At 41.6% G+C, this 16,938-nt stretch overlaps 1 protein-coding gene and 1 non-coding gene across 4 annotated transcripts in view; one reads left to right on the top strand and one right to left on the bottom strand.

The window, feature by feature from the left end:
• Window positions 1–16,938, top strand: part of LOC107270177 (mannosyl-oligosaccharide 1,2-alpha-mannosidase IB) — a 96,587-nt gene that overhangs the window by 25,166 nt on the left and 54,483 nt on the right. The window contains exons 3-4 of one of the 3 annotated variants that reach the window (XM_025087608.1): window positions 11,227–11,259; window positions 16,598–16,636. The exons of the other annotated variants lie outside the window; for them this stretch is intronic. Coding sequence (XP_024943376.1) covers window positions 11,227–11,259; window positions 16,598–16,621 — 57 coding nt within the window. The 3' untranslated portion in view covers window positions 16,622–16,636. Of the gene's footprint in view, window positions 1–11,226; window positions 11,260–16,597; window positions 16,637–16,938 lie in introns of those variants that run through there. 3 annotated transcript variants of the gene reach the window in all.
• Window positions 5,291–5,361, bottom strand: Trnag-gcc. The gene has a single exon. It is a non-coding gene; the product is annotated as a tRNA-Gly (tRNA).

Below are 16,938 nucleotides of genomic sequence, written 5' to 3'. Positions count from 1 at the left end.
GGAGGGGGGGGGGGGCTCGTACTTGTAGCACACAGCCACCGAGAGTGAGCTAAAGGAAGTACGTACGAGTCTCCGTGGAGTATTGTTATGTCGGTTGACAAAACGAAATGCAGGCATCAACGGTATTGTATGTGTCTTCCACTTATTGGATGAGAACAAATAAAAGAAAACTCATCATCCCGGCCCATTCACCGGTGCAATAAAAGAAACCGAACGAAATAAGGAAGTGTGACTCTTCCTCTCCTTTCCCATTTCAACAACTCCAGCCTCTGAAACGGATCCTTTCCTCCATCCTCTTGATTCGACTCTACCGTCCCGCTCTTCCCGGTCTATCCTATCTCATCCTTTATACTTGTTAAATCTGCTACTTGATTACCAAGTAATTTTCGCTATCCTGCAACCTCACCGTAATAAATCTTATCCCCTTTATATTGTCGTTCATCTCCGTTTTTCCAACAGATTTCCCGATGCCGATTGTACAATTATATTTTCTTCCTCGTTCCTTGTTTCTCTGTCTTTCGTCATTCGAAAGATTACCAAAGTCCGTTTCACTGAAACGGTAGTCCAGTCATCAAGCGTCATCGAAATGTTGAGATGTCTATGCACTATATATGTTGTTTATATATTCCTGATGCTCTCTTTGTCCCGTCTTATATTTCTTCTATCAGTATCCTCTTTCATTCGAACATAAGACTTTCAACTACGTGGCTTCCACCTAAAAGCGTAAAACACGACGCAAGGGTTAGCACTCACGAAGGAGGCCGTCTCCAGAGGTACTTCGTGTGCCATAAAGGGACGCCTATAGTAATCCTTACCCGAAGCATGGATCCGTAGTCAGGATCGTTGCTTCCGACTTTCGTTTGGCCTTCCTAGAAGCTGTCTATAGGGGTCCTATGGGGAGTTCTGGGCTTCGAGCTCATCACGTCCGACAGAAGCATCACCCTGCTAGCCTGCTTTCCGTAGACGGATGGGGAAGGATAATGCGTTTTGAGAAAGACCACGGTCAAATACAAGGCGAGAGACTCGGCAGACTTAACGAACACGATGGCACCCGGGACCTCGTGCAGAAAGCGGTGGAGTCGACCCTGGACTTTAATCTCTCGGATTCTCGTTAGGCTCGTTACAGTGGCAATACAGTTATCTCTCGCTGATTGAGCGCGAGTTAACTGCGAAACGCAATAGGCGACATTCGCCGGAGCGGCTAACCAACCAGTGGCGGGTTGCCGAATGGTCCAGCCATAAACATGCAAATGGAAGAGGCAAGCTGACGCCACTGGAGAGGAACGTACGTAAACCGGTGATTAGTACCAGCTTAACTCGACTTGCCGTCTGCTTCTAATGTCCTTATTTGTGGAATGAAATAATCGTTGAAAACAATTGCCAGCCATACCCCTCCTTAAAACTCGCTTAGACAGCGAGCTTAGACACTTTGGCAACGCACTGGAAAGTATCACCATCCCCTTTGGATCTTCGTCTCAAAATCCACTTACCCCTTTTCAAAAGCTGGTAACGTTTCATCCAAGCTGGAGATGGCTTGAAGATGAAGATACCTGTATACAGTATACTTGAGAAATTTGGTACTCTCGAGCGCCTCTCGATTTCAGTCCTCATTTCTCGTCTCTTGTGGCATATTTAATAAAAGAAGCCACCTCACGGTCGACGCTCAGAATTGACGTTTCATTATACTCGCCTCGTGTAGGTTGGTACTTTTTCAAATGAGTTGGGTACGGAGAAGGTCTTGCTTTTATTTAAACATTCCGTTACATTACTGTTCGCCGAGATACGCAGAGACGCATTAGGACACGAGCAGAGACGTCACCGTTACGTCCTCCATCATGGAAGTCGAGTAGAGACCGGACCCCACCACTGCCGCTTAATAATGTTTTGCGCCAAATTAATTGTCGGACACTGATTGATGGAAGGTTGCGGTTGAGAAAACAGTTTCACTGTTTGCGCCAGGTGGCTTCCGTAGGAGTAGGAGGATAAGGACGTCGCCCGCGGCGGACTAAGGGACACAATTCCCATTCCCATAGCAGGCATCCACTGATTTATCACCCGTCCAATATATACCTGCCTCCTCCGCCTCCACGCTATGCTTACCTCTGTACTCACCTTTCAACCCTCCCACCTTCCAGCCTTTCCCACCTACCTTTGCGACCTCGTCGTAAAATTATGATAAATCTCCAGAGTAACCGGGAAGGATCATCGCAAGCCGGCCGGTAGTAATGCGGAGATCGGCGGGATCTCTCGGAGTCACCGAGAGGAGGAGGACGCAGCTCGAGAGAGAAAGGAAGGAGTAACGGGCGGAGAAACTTTTACGGAGGGTCACGCGAGACCGGGGTGAAACCTTTGGCAAGGGGTAATTGAATCAACCGTAGGCACGACCTCCCTTAAGAAGATTATCGCGCGAAACAGCAGAGCGGATTTTTCCAAAGCATTCCCGCTTGTCCTTTTCTCCTTCTTCCCTCTACCGGTCGCTGTCTCCGTAGCGCCATTTCTACCAGTCTTGGGAATACACCACGAGCACTTTTACACCCTGCTGCAGCTTATGCCAAGTCGGCGAAATCTCCTAATCTTTAAAGCTCCAAATTCGCAGCGTCCTAATCCTCGACTCACTCGCATAGAAACAGTCCACTCTCGTATACGTATTCGAATTGACGTATTTAACATACGAGCTCGGACTGGAAGGTTTCTGTGCCGTGAAAAAAAGAAATAGATAAAAAAAGCTCGCTCCACAAAGTATCATGAAAATTTAATGGTCGGCTACCTGCTTTCGAAAAATATTCACTGTATATCTGTATATGACTCGTATATATTTTCATCAGTTAATCATATTCAGACTCGTGCGGTTAGTCTCCGAAGCGGCCTGCTCGACGGCAGGTACGAGCTAGAATTTACGAGGAACTGTATTAGCCTATCGGTATACTGATAGTTCACAAAGCCAACCGCTACTTACCATTTACTGCACGGTCTTGTTACGCGTGTCGAAGTTATGCAACGCTTTCAGCGGCGAACACGGCCTCGTCAAGGGACTAATTAAATGTGCGCCACCGATCACGCGTACGCCTTACAGCCTGTACGGTAAGGCATAGACAAACTTGGATTCTCGAAATAACCTTTGCGAACGAACCATTCACGTATAAATTCATTGGCCAGAATCCATAGGACGGATAAGCAATTAACAGTGCGTATATGCTTTTCGTCGAACGTGTTCGCGTGTACGAACTTATATGACGCGGAGTGAAATTTTGACAACCATTGCCGTTATTTCAATTGGCCTCGTAAACATCAACTTTTATGTCACGGATGTCACGTGGACGCGCACCCTGTCACGGACTACTCGTAAATTTTCCCAAAAACGTGAATTCGTATTACCCGATCGTATCTGTACACGAGACATGTATGTATATACCCGATACGTATAATTGAGCAATATTGGTTTCACCATCTAGCGTATAAATTCTCGCATGTCCTCCTCATGCGGCATAATCGATTTAATTTGCACTTCTCGCCATTTAGCTTCGACGATAAGTCCGTTCCGTTCTCGATACAATCTTATGTTAGCCACCTCGTTAAATCGTTCGTAGCTCGTTAACGCGTGCAACCACTTTTACTGCCAATAGGTTATTGCTCACGTCGCTTACCAGTACCGCCGCTAAGCATCTAATCACGCTGGAAAGTCCCGGCTGGTTCGAGTTACCGTCGCAGCCCTAGAAGCTTGGCCAAAGATTGGCAATCGTTAATGAGGTATAAGCTGTTTTCATTAGTGCGAGGTAATTTCTGAAAAGTCGTAAGAACATTTGGTCGTAAGAAAAGGGAGATAGTATTTGCTGTATGTACACGGCAAAAAATGATTAACCGGAAAATCTGCGTTTTTGGGTATAAAACTGAATTTTTGATAATTCGACGCGTGGTAGATTATAATGTGTAAATTTGCAAAAATTCAATGTCGTTGATACGTGAGAAAAAAAATTTTTTTTTTAGTCAAGTCATGATGTTATTAACGTTAAACTTTGTTTGCGTGTACGTAATCTAGCGAAATCAGCATCTCATTAATACATTGTTCGTTAACACGTAAACGATGATATTTCGGAAGAGAGCTTGTCGGTCTAATTAATGGAAAGTCCAAAGCAGCGAGATGCTAAAGTTTCGTGAATTCAACCTGCAAGCGCTTAGCCGAGTGTACGGTGCGTGTTAAGAGGGAACTCTTGTCCGATTAAACCAGTCTCAGGTTTCTCTGTTTCGCGCAATTTCAAATTCTGGAATTGTACCTATGTTGTGAGAGGCTATGATAGTCCAGAGAGATTGGCAAACTCGTACGCGGCTAATTACAGACTTAAGTATAATTCATCACTAATTATAGCGACGATATACATACATATATATACTATATATGCTCCACGATAATTGTTCGTATTGCCTATACATATAATAGATACAAAGTTTTCTTTAATTAGGTTTTCAAAAATGTTTATATTTATCATAATAATTATTCAAGTAGATATGCCTGTCATTTTAAAAATATTTGAAAAATGAAAAATTGCATTATGGGAACATTTTTTCGTCGAAGATCGGATATTTCGTATACACGAATATAAGCAATAAAAAAATCCTATGGGGGAATTCTTTTGGCGATTACGGCGCGACAAACTATGTTACGCTAAAACGATGGCTTGTGGGCAACAATGACGCCGCTCGTTCGGATCTTTCTGCTGCGCAACGTGTATCCATGCATGTACGTTCCTCGCGTGGACATGGGTTATGCTAATCCCTTGCCGCAACCGGCGTTCATGCTCTCACACGAGTGTATATATATGCATATATATGACTATGCCACGTATACTCATTTTGACTATAGTCCACGTGGGCATGTGTGATGCTGATGGTATATGGACATGCATGATTCTGCGTGTATCTGATTCGTGTGGAGGAACTCCAAGATGAATAAACGTGCGAGTTCACATGTATGCACGATATATGCAAACACGTGTGTAGATTCGATCATGGGATCGATGTTAACAGCTTTAGTATTGTCCCGATAAAAAAGGATTTCTTCGACGTCTTTACAAAAACGTATACGTAGATTCACAGTGTATAAACTTGAAGATGTATCTAGAAAATCCTCGAACACATCGATACGATGGGTCGTACAATGGGATTTGTATATCAAAAAGCTTTACAATGCTATCGCACCATTTTATCGAGATGTCGTGTACTTACACGAATGGAGCATGTCTATAGTTTTTCTTTACATAAGAATTTTATATGATTAAATAAAGAAAAAATTTATTGCATCGGCCGGGAATCGAACCCGGGTCGCCCGCGTGGCAGGCGAGCATTCTACCACTGAACCACCGATGCTCGTATGGACTGAACTTTATCTCGTGGCTTGGAGTAGGTAAATAATTTAATTGTTTATTAGTAGATTATTCAATTAATTAGAAAAGATATTCAGAGAAATGGCATACGCGCACACATATATGTATATATATATTTCAGAGCAATTTTTAGGTTTAGGAAAATATTTAACAGTAGTAAATGATTTTGTTCCTTTTTCGCAGGGTCATAACGGCTACTATAATGTCAAGGAATTTCTTTTGAAAATATACATATGATTTCCATGCATGCGTGCCAATATAACGTTTAATTTATTGAATTTCATAACCGTCCTCACGACCGCTGTAGTTTGACAGAGACACACATATAGAAACTCGCCTGGGCTTGAAACGCTTGGACGGCCTGCGAGGAAGAAAAGGTACGTTGAACTCCTGGATGATAATTGTCGAACTCTGTCACAGAGAGCAGCATCAAATAATAATTACGTCCATTGAATTACGTGGCAGTGCTTGTTGAAAACGAGGAATAAATCTGTTCGATTTTTCTTTCAGCGTGACATAATAGCCACCGTGTACGCTCTGTTTCCCCCTTGCGTTTAAAAACGGCAGAATAACGAGCGTAGGTACCGTTCTTTTTCACACTTCCCGTTCGACCGCGCTGTGACCATTGTCCAATCGCAGTTATTATCAGTTTGATACAGTGGTCGAGCAAAACGTGATTTTTCGCAGAGGCGCGCGTCAACCAACTCGCCGGAACTTTGTACATAGTTCGGTTATACGATGAAAAAGAAAAAGTACGAGTAAGAGTCACCACGAAAAATTTCACTGGCCCCAGTTTATTTTTAATTTTATTTTTTATTCAAGACTTCTTTCATAGGTTACATGAATCTTCTATCATCCGATAAATTTTTTTCATGGAAACGTTCTCGCGCGATCGATCTCTCCGACGCTTACCGTCCTAAATAGCGTATCCGCACGTCACGCTATCGCGAACTCTGCGATTTTTCATAAAAATCAGAAACCTCTAGCCCGGACGATACACGGCACAGGAAATGGTACAGTGTACAAAGAAATATAGTGAGCAAAGTTCCCCCGAACTATTTTTACTCGTTTCACGTTTTCCTCGTGCAGAGTAACGGCACACGTACCAGTAGAGTTTCGCAGGCATCCTCTCGTTCCGCAATGCTGTAACGTAACGTAACTCGTGGCTTGTAATTAGAGTAACAATACGCGGCCGCTTCTTGCATTGTGAATTCTGCCGTTGGCGTGTTCCACAATTATTATAACTCAGGGGGTGGTTCGGTACGGTTCAGGACGGTTCGGGGTGCTGCCAAACCAGAAAGGGAGGGGAGAGCAGGATGGTGAAACTATGGAAAGGGAGTGGAGGGCATTCCTATGATTAAATCTTCGTGTTACTTCAACCCTATTCATACATCGTACAATCGAATCTCGTTTTGAAAATTAAAATATTTTTCAGTCGGGTGCCAGGTTCACATAGGTGCGTCACTGGGCCATTTTTTCGTTGCATTGGAATGACGCGAGTGCCTCGATGATTATGGTGAACAATTTTATACTGGGAACGATTAAAACCATGATTATTATGAATACATTTTTTTTTCTTTTTTTTTTTTTTTTCTTTTGAAGCAGTTTACCTGACCAGATGAATCTACGATTTAAAGTATGTTCATCTACTATCTACTCCAGCAAGATTCATGGTCGATAAGCGGATGGAAAGCGCGTGACACTATGCCGGATCTTGGTCGTCGCTCAGGGAATACGCGTGAAGAAATAGATGTGAGGTACCTTAAAAGGGAAGGTTAAAAAAAGCAAGCGAGCTAATATGTGAGGACGGCCATGTAAACCGTCAATCCAACAGTCTTGGCAGTGCTGCAGCTCACATAGCTGTCAATCATCGTAAGCCTCTTTAGCGGCTTAAGATTGTGACCGTCCGTAGCTCCGCTCGAACGAGGCTACCAAAAAGTTTAAGCACCGATGAGAAATTTTTGGGTACGGATGTACAGGTGGGAGATATCGGACTTTGTAAAATTATGGTGATACGCTAAAAATTACTTTAAACTGACTCCCATTTAGAATTCTTCGAGCCTTTATAGGTTTATAGGGAAAAAATTGAGTTTCAAGATTTTCCTTCATTATTTTTACATTGGAAAATCAGTTGTTTTTTTTGTACTATATTCGAATTTACGTGGGCTCGACACGCGCGACGTTACTTTCACATACTTTTATTTCCTTTTATAGTATTCGTCGTCCGGGCCGGCTAAAAATATGGTATAGGCACGTGTGTTCATTACTGATAAAGTAGCGAATGTCTATTAAGTTGATAAAAATATTGGAGTCACTTGACAGTGACGAATACCTCTGGAAAAGCCTTATCGGCGTGCCTTTCCTCTTCCGTTGACATCCAACTCGTGGATAACACGACTCGATTCTATTGACAGATTTTCGTTACATTTTCAATAGGAGATACGTATGTCAAAGTATCAATGGATCAATGTACATTGTATCCATGTATGGTACAATGGTTGTCATGCTTATTCTACGTTGTATGAGAGTACGATAATTGGACGTTGCATATATAAAATTTTGTTCTCAGTCGGGTGCCATGAGCTGTATACATATAATAATAACGTCGAGAGAATCGACCGAGACTTTTCATTCTTTCACGTGTTGCTAGGGCTATAACGAAAACGTCAAACTTCTCTACCCGGCTCGTTCATCGTTCACCATAATATTAAGCGTCTTTGAGTAATTAGAGACTCACCTGGGTCGATGGAAAGGACAATTAATTTACGTATACTCGTTACGAGGCGTCCACGTCGTCATAGCTTAACGAAGGTCGTAGTTTCGTCAAGGTAAATTACTTGCTAGTCGTTTTAAAGGTCTAGGATTTTCTTAAAATTATTAAGCCATTATACGTACGATTGAAGGTTTTCTTGATATACAAATATAAATTGTATAATTTCTTCACGAGAGAGAATATAGGTACGTGCCTATTGAATATTGACAGGTGGATCGAATCTTTCAGTGTTAATTAAAGTTTTGTAAATTCATAAAGGGAATGGGGTTACGTCGATCGAATAAAATGGAATAATAAATAAGTATATGATTATCGAAATAATATAATTATTGTATATAAAAGCCTCGTTGTATTTAGGACTTATCGATTAAAATAATTTGTAAAATTGTACCAACTGGAAATATCGTTGGCTTCGCTCCATGAAGATTACTCGATTCGCTATTATCTCAGCCCAGTTCGTTGATTGCTACCAAGTTGAGCGAGGATCGATATTACTTTATAGAAATTGGCTTGCCCGTCAGATTGATACTGACGAGCCACTCAAAGCGGGCTGATTACAAGTGGATTATATTAATGAAGAATTTTAATAAAATTTTTTCAGTCCTCTTCGCTGCCAACGAAAATCCTTTTATTCGGATTTCAATAATTCGCTAGCTGCACGTCAGTCTGGTATTAATCGAATATCTACGTGGGTCATAGATTCCGATGACAAATCTGCCTTTGGTCAGAGATTGGATTACGATTTTATTTAGTCAGATTTTTGTAGTCCAGATTGATAGAGATCATTATGGAACACGAGGGTAAAAACTGTAAAGATAAGACAGTCGTTCGGTCGACGTAAAGGCGACAGTGAGAAAAGATAAAAGGTTGGATGCCCACTGGATTATCCCAGATTTTAGGATTACGGCCGATCGAAGATCAACCATAGTGGTCGTAGAGTTCATATCTATCTTTATGGACATCGTATATGTTACTTCACCTGTATATATAGTTATACCGACAATATGCCAGTCTGTACGACTACAGCCCTTGCACTGGCTAAGCTTCGGTGAGAGTTTTTTTTTCTCTTAATAGAAAAATGCACCCGGCTGCCCTACTGAAAAAAAAAAAAATTTTTGGTAAATTTTGCACTACCATGATTCCTTAGGATAACGCACAGTATTCATTAAAAGTTGGCTTAATCGATTAGTCAATTTAACGTAGGACAAAATATATCGATTTTTCTTCTCTTTTTCGAAAAACGTCTCTTTCTTTTGACTTCCACCTCGCATCCTCCAATTTATCTCGGCACGCGTACTTGCAGCTTGTCTCACTCGCACTAGTTCATACGCAAGTCGCGATTATAGCTCTCGGGAGTCTCGAGGAGTACTTGCAAAGTTGAGAGGTCAGGAGGTACAAGAAAAGGTTACAGTGTATTTCTGCAGGAGAAAGAGGGATCGCAAATTTAATATAACCTCGTTATACGACAGAGCCAGAATAAGAATTTTGCATTAGCGGAATAAAGAATTCCGCCGGTGTACAACCAATGTGAAATAATACAATTAAATATACCTTCTATAGTTATTATCTCGAAGTCATAAATCCGTATTTATATCTTGCATACGTAATTGTGCAACGGCGCAGTAAAGGGTTAATCCTTCCGCATATATAATCCTTCCAATATGAAATTCCACGATTACCATCACTGACCCGGTTAATTCGTATAGGAAATTCCTTCTCACGAGATTTCGTTGTCAGCGTCCACGCGTAGACGTACAAGGATCCCTAGGAGTCGTCCAACATGTGAGACTTAAAGAAATTATTCCTTCGGTAAGGACGACCATTTATATGTATCTATCTATCTATACGTGTATACGTATTAAAAAAAAAAGAAAAAAAATGACAAGACTCTTTCGTGATCCCGATAAAGTCGACGACCCGATGAATATTAAAAAACTGTCCAACTTACGGACAGGATGAGGTCAGGGAGAAAGAGGGTGGGATAAGGCGGAGAGGGTGGGGGACTGATTCTGAATAAAGTAGAGAAGGCGAAGAAGGTGGTAAAAGGGTCTGGAGAGTAGGAGGAGGTGTTAAAAGGCAGATGGGGGCAGTAACCTCCATTAAAACCCGTCTTCGACTTGCTCCCCTAGCATTTTCCTGGTCGCGCGCAGTTTTCCGCGGGGTTTAAGATTATGGATTTAAGATTAAAGGTAAGCTGACTACGTGTACGGAACTGTTTTTATGTATAAAGTATAATGTACGTAACATATAAATATGTACAGGTATATTTATATATAATGCAATAAATGTACATTTATATTTTTCTAGTTGTAACTCGATCCTTATTCGTCTTTGTGAGATTAATCGTAATCGAAATAAACGTCAGGATTCTTTTTATACAAATAAGCTGCTGAATTTTTTATAACCTTTTCACTCTGATCTCTTCGGTACGTCGGAAAAGCCTTGAGAATCGAATAGCGGGTATCCTCGTGTAAATGCTTTTGAGAGAACCGGTGGAATGGAGCGACGAATAAAGATGTCCGTCTCCCACTTGTTTCGTAAACTTGTGTGGCCTACCTTCGTAGCAAAACTATCGCGTTAGTTTTTCCGTATAGGAAGTCTCCGCGTATCCAGATGGAGCTATTACTCAAATCCTATACTCCATACGCTCGGTCTATTTTGTTAATAGATATCGACTTTTTATCATAGCTATACTTATATTTGAATTATTAAAATTCTTTCCTTAAAAGAATTCTGACGTATTACCATTACGCAGAGTACAACTGTACCTCGTGGGCGCTGAATATACGTTCAGATGGAGAATATTACAAAACGATTTTGAGATTGTCAAGAAATTTACGTAGCTACGACACGACGTAGAAACGCATTCTGGCAACATTTTTACTTCGACATGTAAAACGATCATCGGATAATTGCAGTTGCATATAATTACATTGACATGTCTCGGAAACGAGAGTCATTTAATTTTCAATTGATCGATCTTTACATCTTCGTCGAATCCGATCGACTCGAATCTTTGCACAACTTCTGTATTTGATAATGAAGCTCATTAAAATGAATATTTTTTTTTTTCAGTCGTGTTTCTTGCCAACACCAGTCAGTCACTCAGTAAGCCAGCCATCTACATGTATAGTCAGCCACTCACTCGCTCCCTCAGCCAAGTCATCCACCTTTTGCTGCTACCTTCTTTAACCATGCGTTGGCTATATAAAAGAGGCAGTCCCTTAAACCGTAGGCTCGTTTAACAGTTCATTAGCTCCGTGTTTGCCTGGACTCTGAATGAGCAAGAAGGGGCACTTGGGTCTTCTTCTAGGCCTACTTGTTTCAAAGTCTCGGAGGGCGGACAAGCCCGTTAGTCGGTTGGCAACTCTGATTCCTTGACACGATCCTCTTTATTGATCGACTCCATACCGTCTCGTGCAATTAAAGTGTGGATCTCATGGAAAAACGGCGTCTGGACGTGGTTGACATTTTTAAGATCTTACGGTGACGTGTTTTTTTTTCCTTTTTTTTATCACCAAAATTTCTTCTTTCTTCGTTCCACCTGCAGTCAGTATGGGTATGCGTGCCCGCACGTACGATTCACGATACGCACGTGTGTTATTAGAGACTGCGGTATCCGTTTATTAAAATGACTTTTTCGTTCTTTTTAAAACGCTAATTTTTCTTCGATTTCACTTCCACTTGCAGTCATTACGTCTGTACGTACGCGCACGTATGACTCGAGGTACGCGGGTATTTTTTCAAAGACTAGTATCCGTTGGTCGTAATTACTTTGAGCGATTTAACTTTAAGATATGATTGACGACGTACGTTGCTTCTTATATGCATTATAAGCTGAACGTGCTTTTACACCTGCGCCTCCCCGAGATACATTCTGAGGCCGAAGAATTTGCGATGCCAAATTGAACTCACGCGCGTGCACGTATTCTTACACGCAATACGACCGTGTATTATATGTATATTGTTGGTAATATCTACCTTTAATGGTAGTTAGGGGTAGGTCGAGCGTCTTGACGGCAGCATTGAATAACTTGCAGGCATCCCATTTGCTCGCAAAATTACATTTATACAGTCGCGAACGCGATGGAGACGCCAGACGCGTGATACATCGTTTCTGTGATTTAGGGCGACTATACGGCATTCGCGGCGTGAACATTTATTATTGTCGTTTGAGAAACGGACATGTTTATTATGATTACTCGTAACGCCGGACTTGCCGTATCACGTGAACGAGGCGCTTTTTAATTTCTTCGATGCCGCTAGTAATATTCGATTATTAATCGACTTGTTTCACGAAGAGCTCGGAAAATTTCACGTCTTCGATAAATACCACCGCCAAAATTTTAAAGCGGCTCCACAAAAGATAACTATGATCGATCCCCTCTTACCCCCACCTTCCGGTTTATCATATATTATCGGCTATTCAAAATCGATTAACTATCACTGTGATTATCCTCATTCAGCGCTAATCACGTTGCTTGGCATTGTTAACATATTGTAATGGTCACTAATTGTAAGAATCGATGCAATTACTCATATTATTCGGGTATGTAAAACCACGTATACTAATGATGCGTATGATTATTACAAGAGTGACGTATTAATAGATGGATAGATAGCTTCGCGTGTATTCTCATTGACGCAGGTTGCTGGCCGCCGTTGAATTATATCGATTGGTATCAATACCTCGTCAATACCTATAATTAACTTTAGCCACTCGAACCGAGAGTTTTGAGTGTGCCGTACCACCATAACGAACCTGAAGCGAAATGAATACAGCGTACAAGCATTTGACCTTTAACTGCCATTCAATCAAGTTCAAAGTATATACCCCGATCAATGTAATAATTCGTGGTTGTACTGTAGATCGATATATGACGTACTCGATGAAATCAACCCAATTTTTGAATCCTTTGAATTTTCCAGTAAGCTTAAAAACTGATTAGAAAAAAGCTATTCACTTTGCAGCTTCCTCTCGAGTGGATTTCATCGGTATTCGATCTTGATCCATTTTCCTTATCACGGGGATTCATATAGAAATTTACGAGTCGAGATGAATCAAAATCATTTATACCGATCTGTAAAATTTTGAAAAATTTCGAAAAAAATTTACAAAATTTTTTGGTGTATCTTTGAGGTTGAGAGACTCTGTGCATCTCTGGTGTATCCAAAAGCCAATGGTTAATTCAATAGAGCATTATAGATGCGCGACATTTCTCAAGCGTCAGAGAACAAACGGGGCTGCCACTTTGAGATAGTAATCGGGAGAAATTTGATAAATATTCGTATACATCAAACACGCTTTAGCTACCGTGATTCGTATTACCGATCTCGTGCGTTGATAATGAAACGCTAATCTCTCGATTGACCTATCAATTTTCTTGGGTATTATCAGCGACTGCAATATCACGGTACAATTATCCACCAATATACATATATATATATATATATATACCCGAAGAAAAAAAATTTATCAATTTTTCCCAACAGTATTTATTTTTCTTTCAGTGGCTCGACTCTTCGTAATATCGATTACTTAGTATTCAAGTTTGTCTTCGATTCTGATTATTCGTCTGCTGGCTACTGACTGTGTATATAATAGCGCATGGCTGTCCGGCCGGAATTGTTTGATCTTACGCCCAGCATGTTACCGAGATATATGCAGTTACTTGTCATAGCTACAGATATACTTGTACAATAGATACATATGGATATTTGGTGACACGTATCCACTACGTCAAACATATATTTGCATTAAGTCTTGTTAACGCGAACATATATTGCAAAGCAAATTCGTATCCTTTACCTGTATAAATCCATAGTACAACCATAGTTGAAAACGCTGTACCCATTCATACTATTTATCAGTGCCACCGTGTGTAATCAAGATGCATTCATACGTTTCTTTGGATCCTCCGCCGGCCAAGGCCTAGATGTTGAGAAAAGATTAGGAAGAGTCAACTTTGATATCTTTATTCTCCCGCGTGGCCCTGCGGCTTTGTAGTTTACCTCAAAAGGAATCACATGCATGAAATAGCATACTTGATTCTGTACCCAAAAATGGATGCAGCTGCAGTCCAATCAGAACCAGTAGTCCAGTTCCGCGATTCACCGTAGACCCAATTCCATATGAAGTTGAGCACCCCTGAGAGACTAATCATTTCGCACATATGCATTAAGGTTTTTCTCGATTGCGATGGCAAAGCTTGTATTTTGCAAAAAAAGAAATGAAAATCGATTTACGTTAACCGACCGGTTTCATTTGCGGCTGCAGCTGCATATGCAACGTCTTACTATTATCTATCACCTTATATTACTAGTAGGACGACTTCAACCTTCGCCACTTTAGCTTCGTGTATGTAGGTTATATGTGTACTATATGGCTATTGAATGTATATCTATATATACTCGGTGTCTTATTCACTCAATTAGTTTACTGAAACATCAGCGAAGTTTTACGAATTAACAAGGAGGGGATAGATCGCGTAGTCACGTAATACGTAACAAGCATACTGCATGGTAGTAATCCATTGGTTGATATAAAATATATATATATATATATATATATATATATATATATATATAAGAGATAGGAAAACTACGAGTGAGCGACTTTACGAACGCAATTTCCCAGCGGGGCGTTAATCCCAAGGTTAGCTCACAGGGAAGATCCTCCTATCGGGTGAAATAGACAGAATGGTCTCGATAGTAAGGTAATCGGTATTTCTCCTTTTCTTCTATTACTTCATGCCCCTCTCCACCCCCTCTCCCCCTCTTACTCTCTGTACAGGGCAATTACCGTACGTCAGTGGTTGATCGGCCCGCGAGTAGACAAAGCGGCAGTCGGTCAGCCTCCAGTGAAATTCATCGTGGCGAGTAATTGAAACGTGTCTCCCGGCTAATATTTATTGCCAACCATAAATCGAATTTACCTACCTTGTATTCCGTTTAATTTATAGCGTTTGTAAATGCTCTATCCAGCCACCCACATCACGCACTCTCGCTACGTTAGACAACAGCCTGTATAACGAAGTGGTATAAAGTGCCTTTATAATATTTCGATTGGCGTCTTGATCTTAGGTGCAGTACTAGTGACGTTCTTCGCTTTGCGACGCCGATGGAGTGCTACTAATTGCATCCCGTTGCGTTATATGCTGTGAAGTTGTAAGAATTTTGATGAAAATTGGGTCAGGTGAGGTTTGCGGGTCGGTGGGTGAGATATTGATTCAGGGTAATAAGTTTAATTTATTTACGAAGATTGTACTGTGTATACGTTTGCGTAGCTTGATATTATCGATTGATTCGACAGAAGCTATTTTGACAATGTTATTGCTTGGGGGTTGATGTTTGGACACCCGTTATGTCTCGTGAGACGGGACGTGCGGGGGAAAAAAATCAGTCTGTCTACGCAAGATGTAGGTAGCTAGGAAAATTTATGTAATTTTATCGGTATTTCAAGTCGACCAACCCCCCTGGTATTTTCCACCTGAAAAAGATTCTCTAGGTAAAAAGTTTTTTCTGTCTCGCCGGTTCCACCCTTCAAGGCAGCCGGCATCACTTTTACGAGGACAGTGTAATCTTAGATAACGGCTGTGCGGTCCGTACTTTCCTCCTCCCGGTCCTTCAGACATCCTTTCTTCATTCTCCTTTGGTATCTACCTTCGCCTAACCCTCTTCCCTTTTTATCCTTCAACTAGCTATATGATCCGCCGCCACTATACTTGCAGTTTATGACAGAGTAGAGGGTTCAAATACCCACGCACGTAAACACCATACGCACCTTCGAAAACGCACACGTGTCCCACGGGAGCATCCACGAATTTCCAGAGGTCCCGAACCACCACGACTCAGTCATCTCGCGTCTGTATACGTTTATACATCCTCAGATCTTCACACCCATACGGAACTGCCGTACGGCAACTCCTGAAAGCGTTTTCACGCGGAATTGAACTGGCCTCGGTGCACGAGGAGGAGCGCATACGCCGAACTTTTACGTAATACGTACATATAGGAACGGACTAGGACGCCTGTGAATCGGCCTAGATTTTCTATGGCACCCAACCGCCAGACTGGCTGAGGGAAAGCTGTTTGCATGTCGGGTGCAAAAATTGTACAACTTTATCTCGTTTCTGTCAGTGTAGTATATACGTATCGTGTGAATATTTCTTATTACCCCTAATCATTCCGTCTAGGCGTCCGGTAATTGTGCTTCTTCAGTTGCACGCTTAACCTTATCCCTTTATGTCATTTTTTTCCATCTTCAACTCTACTCTCATGAAATTCGTAATTATCGTCTTGTTCCTGTACTCCCAATGTCTGAACAGATAGGCAAAACAGGCAGAATGCGATGTTTGGCTGATTTCACTTGCGGGAACCATTGAGTCTCCCATTGATCGTTTTCTGATCGTTTTCGCATGCTAATTATTATTCCTCTTGGTTGCAGGTGAGTGCATTTTGCGTGACGTGACTACCAGCACTACCGAGAGTGCCCAGAGCTGTTGGACTTTCGCGGTAAGGATTGTCAATTTATCAGGGGCGGCTCCACAGGAAACTAGTCGGCACCCTCGGGCCACGTTAAGGGTTAAACGAAAACTTGGTGAGAAGCGATACACATACAACTTTTATACATATATATATGTATATATAATACTTTGCAACTATACGTGCATGCGTCCAGTTGCAGGGACATATGGCCAGTAATGCATCACCATTACCTGTGCGATCGGTGAATTATTATACGCATCATGCACAGCTGCGAAAAATATCCCCCCCCCCCCCCCACCA

The sequence above is a fragment of the Cephus cinctus genome, unplaced genomic scaffold, assembly GCF_000341935.2.
Source record: "Cephus cinctus unplaced genomic scaffold, Ccin1 Ccin1_scaffold0709, whole genome shotgun sequence".
Lineage (NCBI taxonomy): Eukaryota > Metazoa > Arthropoda > Insecta > Hymenoptera > Cephidae > Cephus > Cephus cinctus.
Note: the sequence above shows the minus strand (reverse complement) of the source record. Positions and strands in the feature narration are given on the sequence as shown.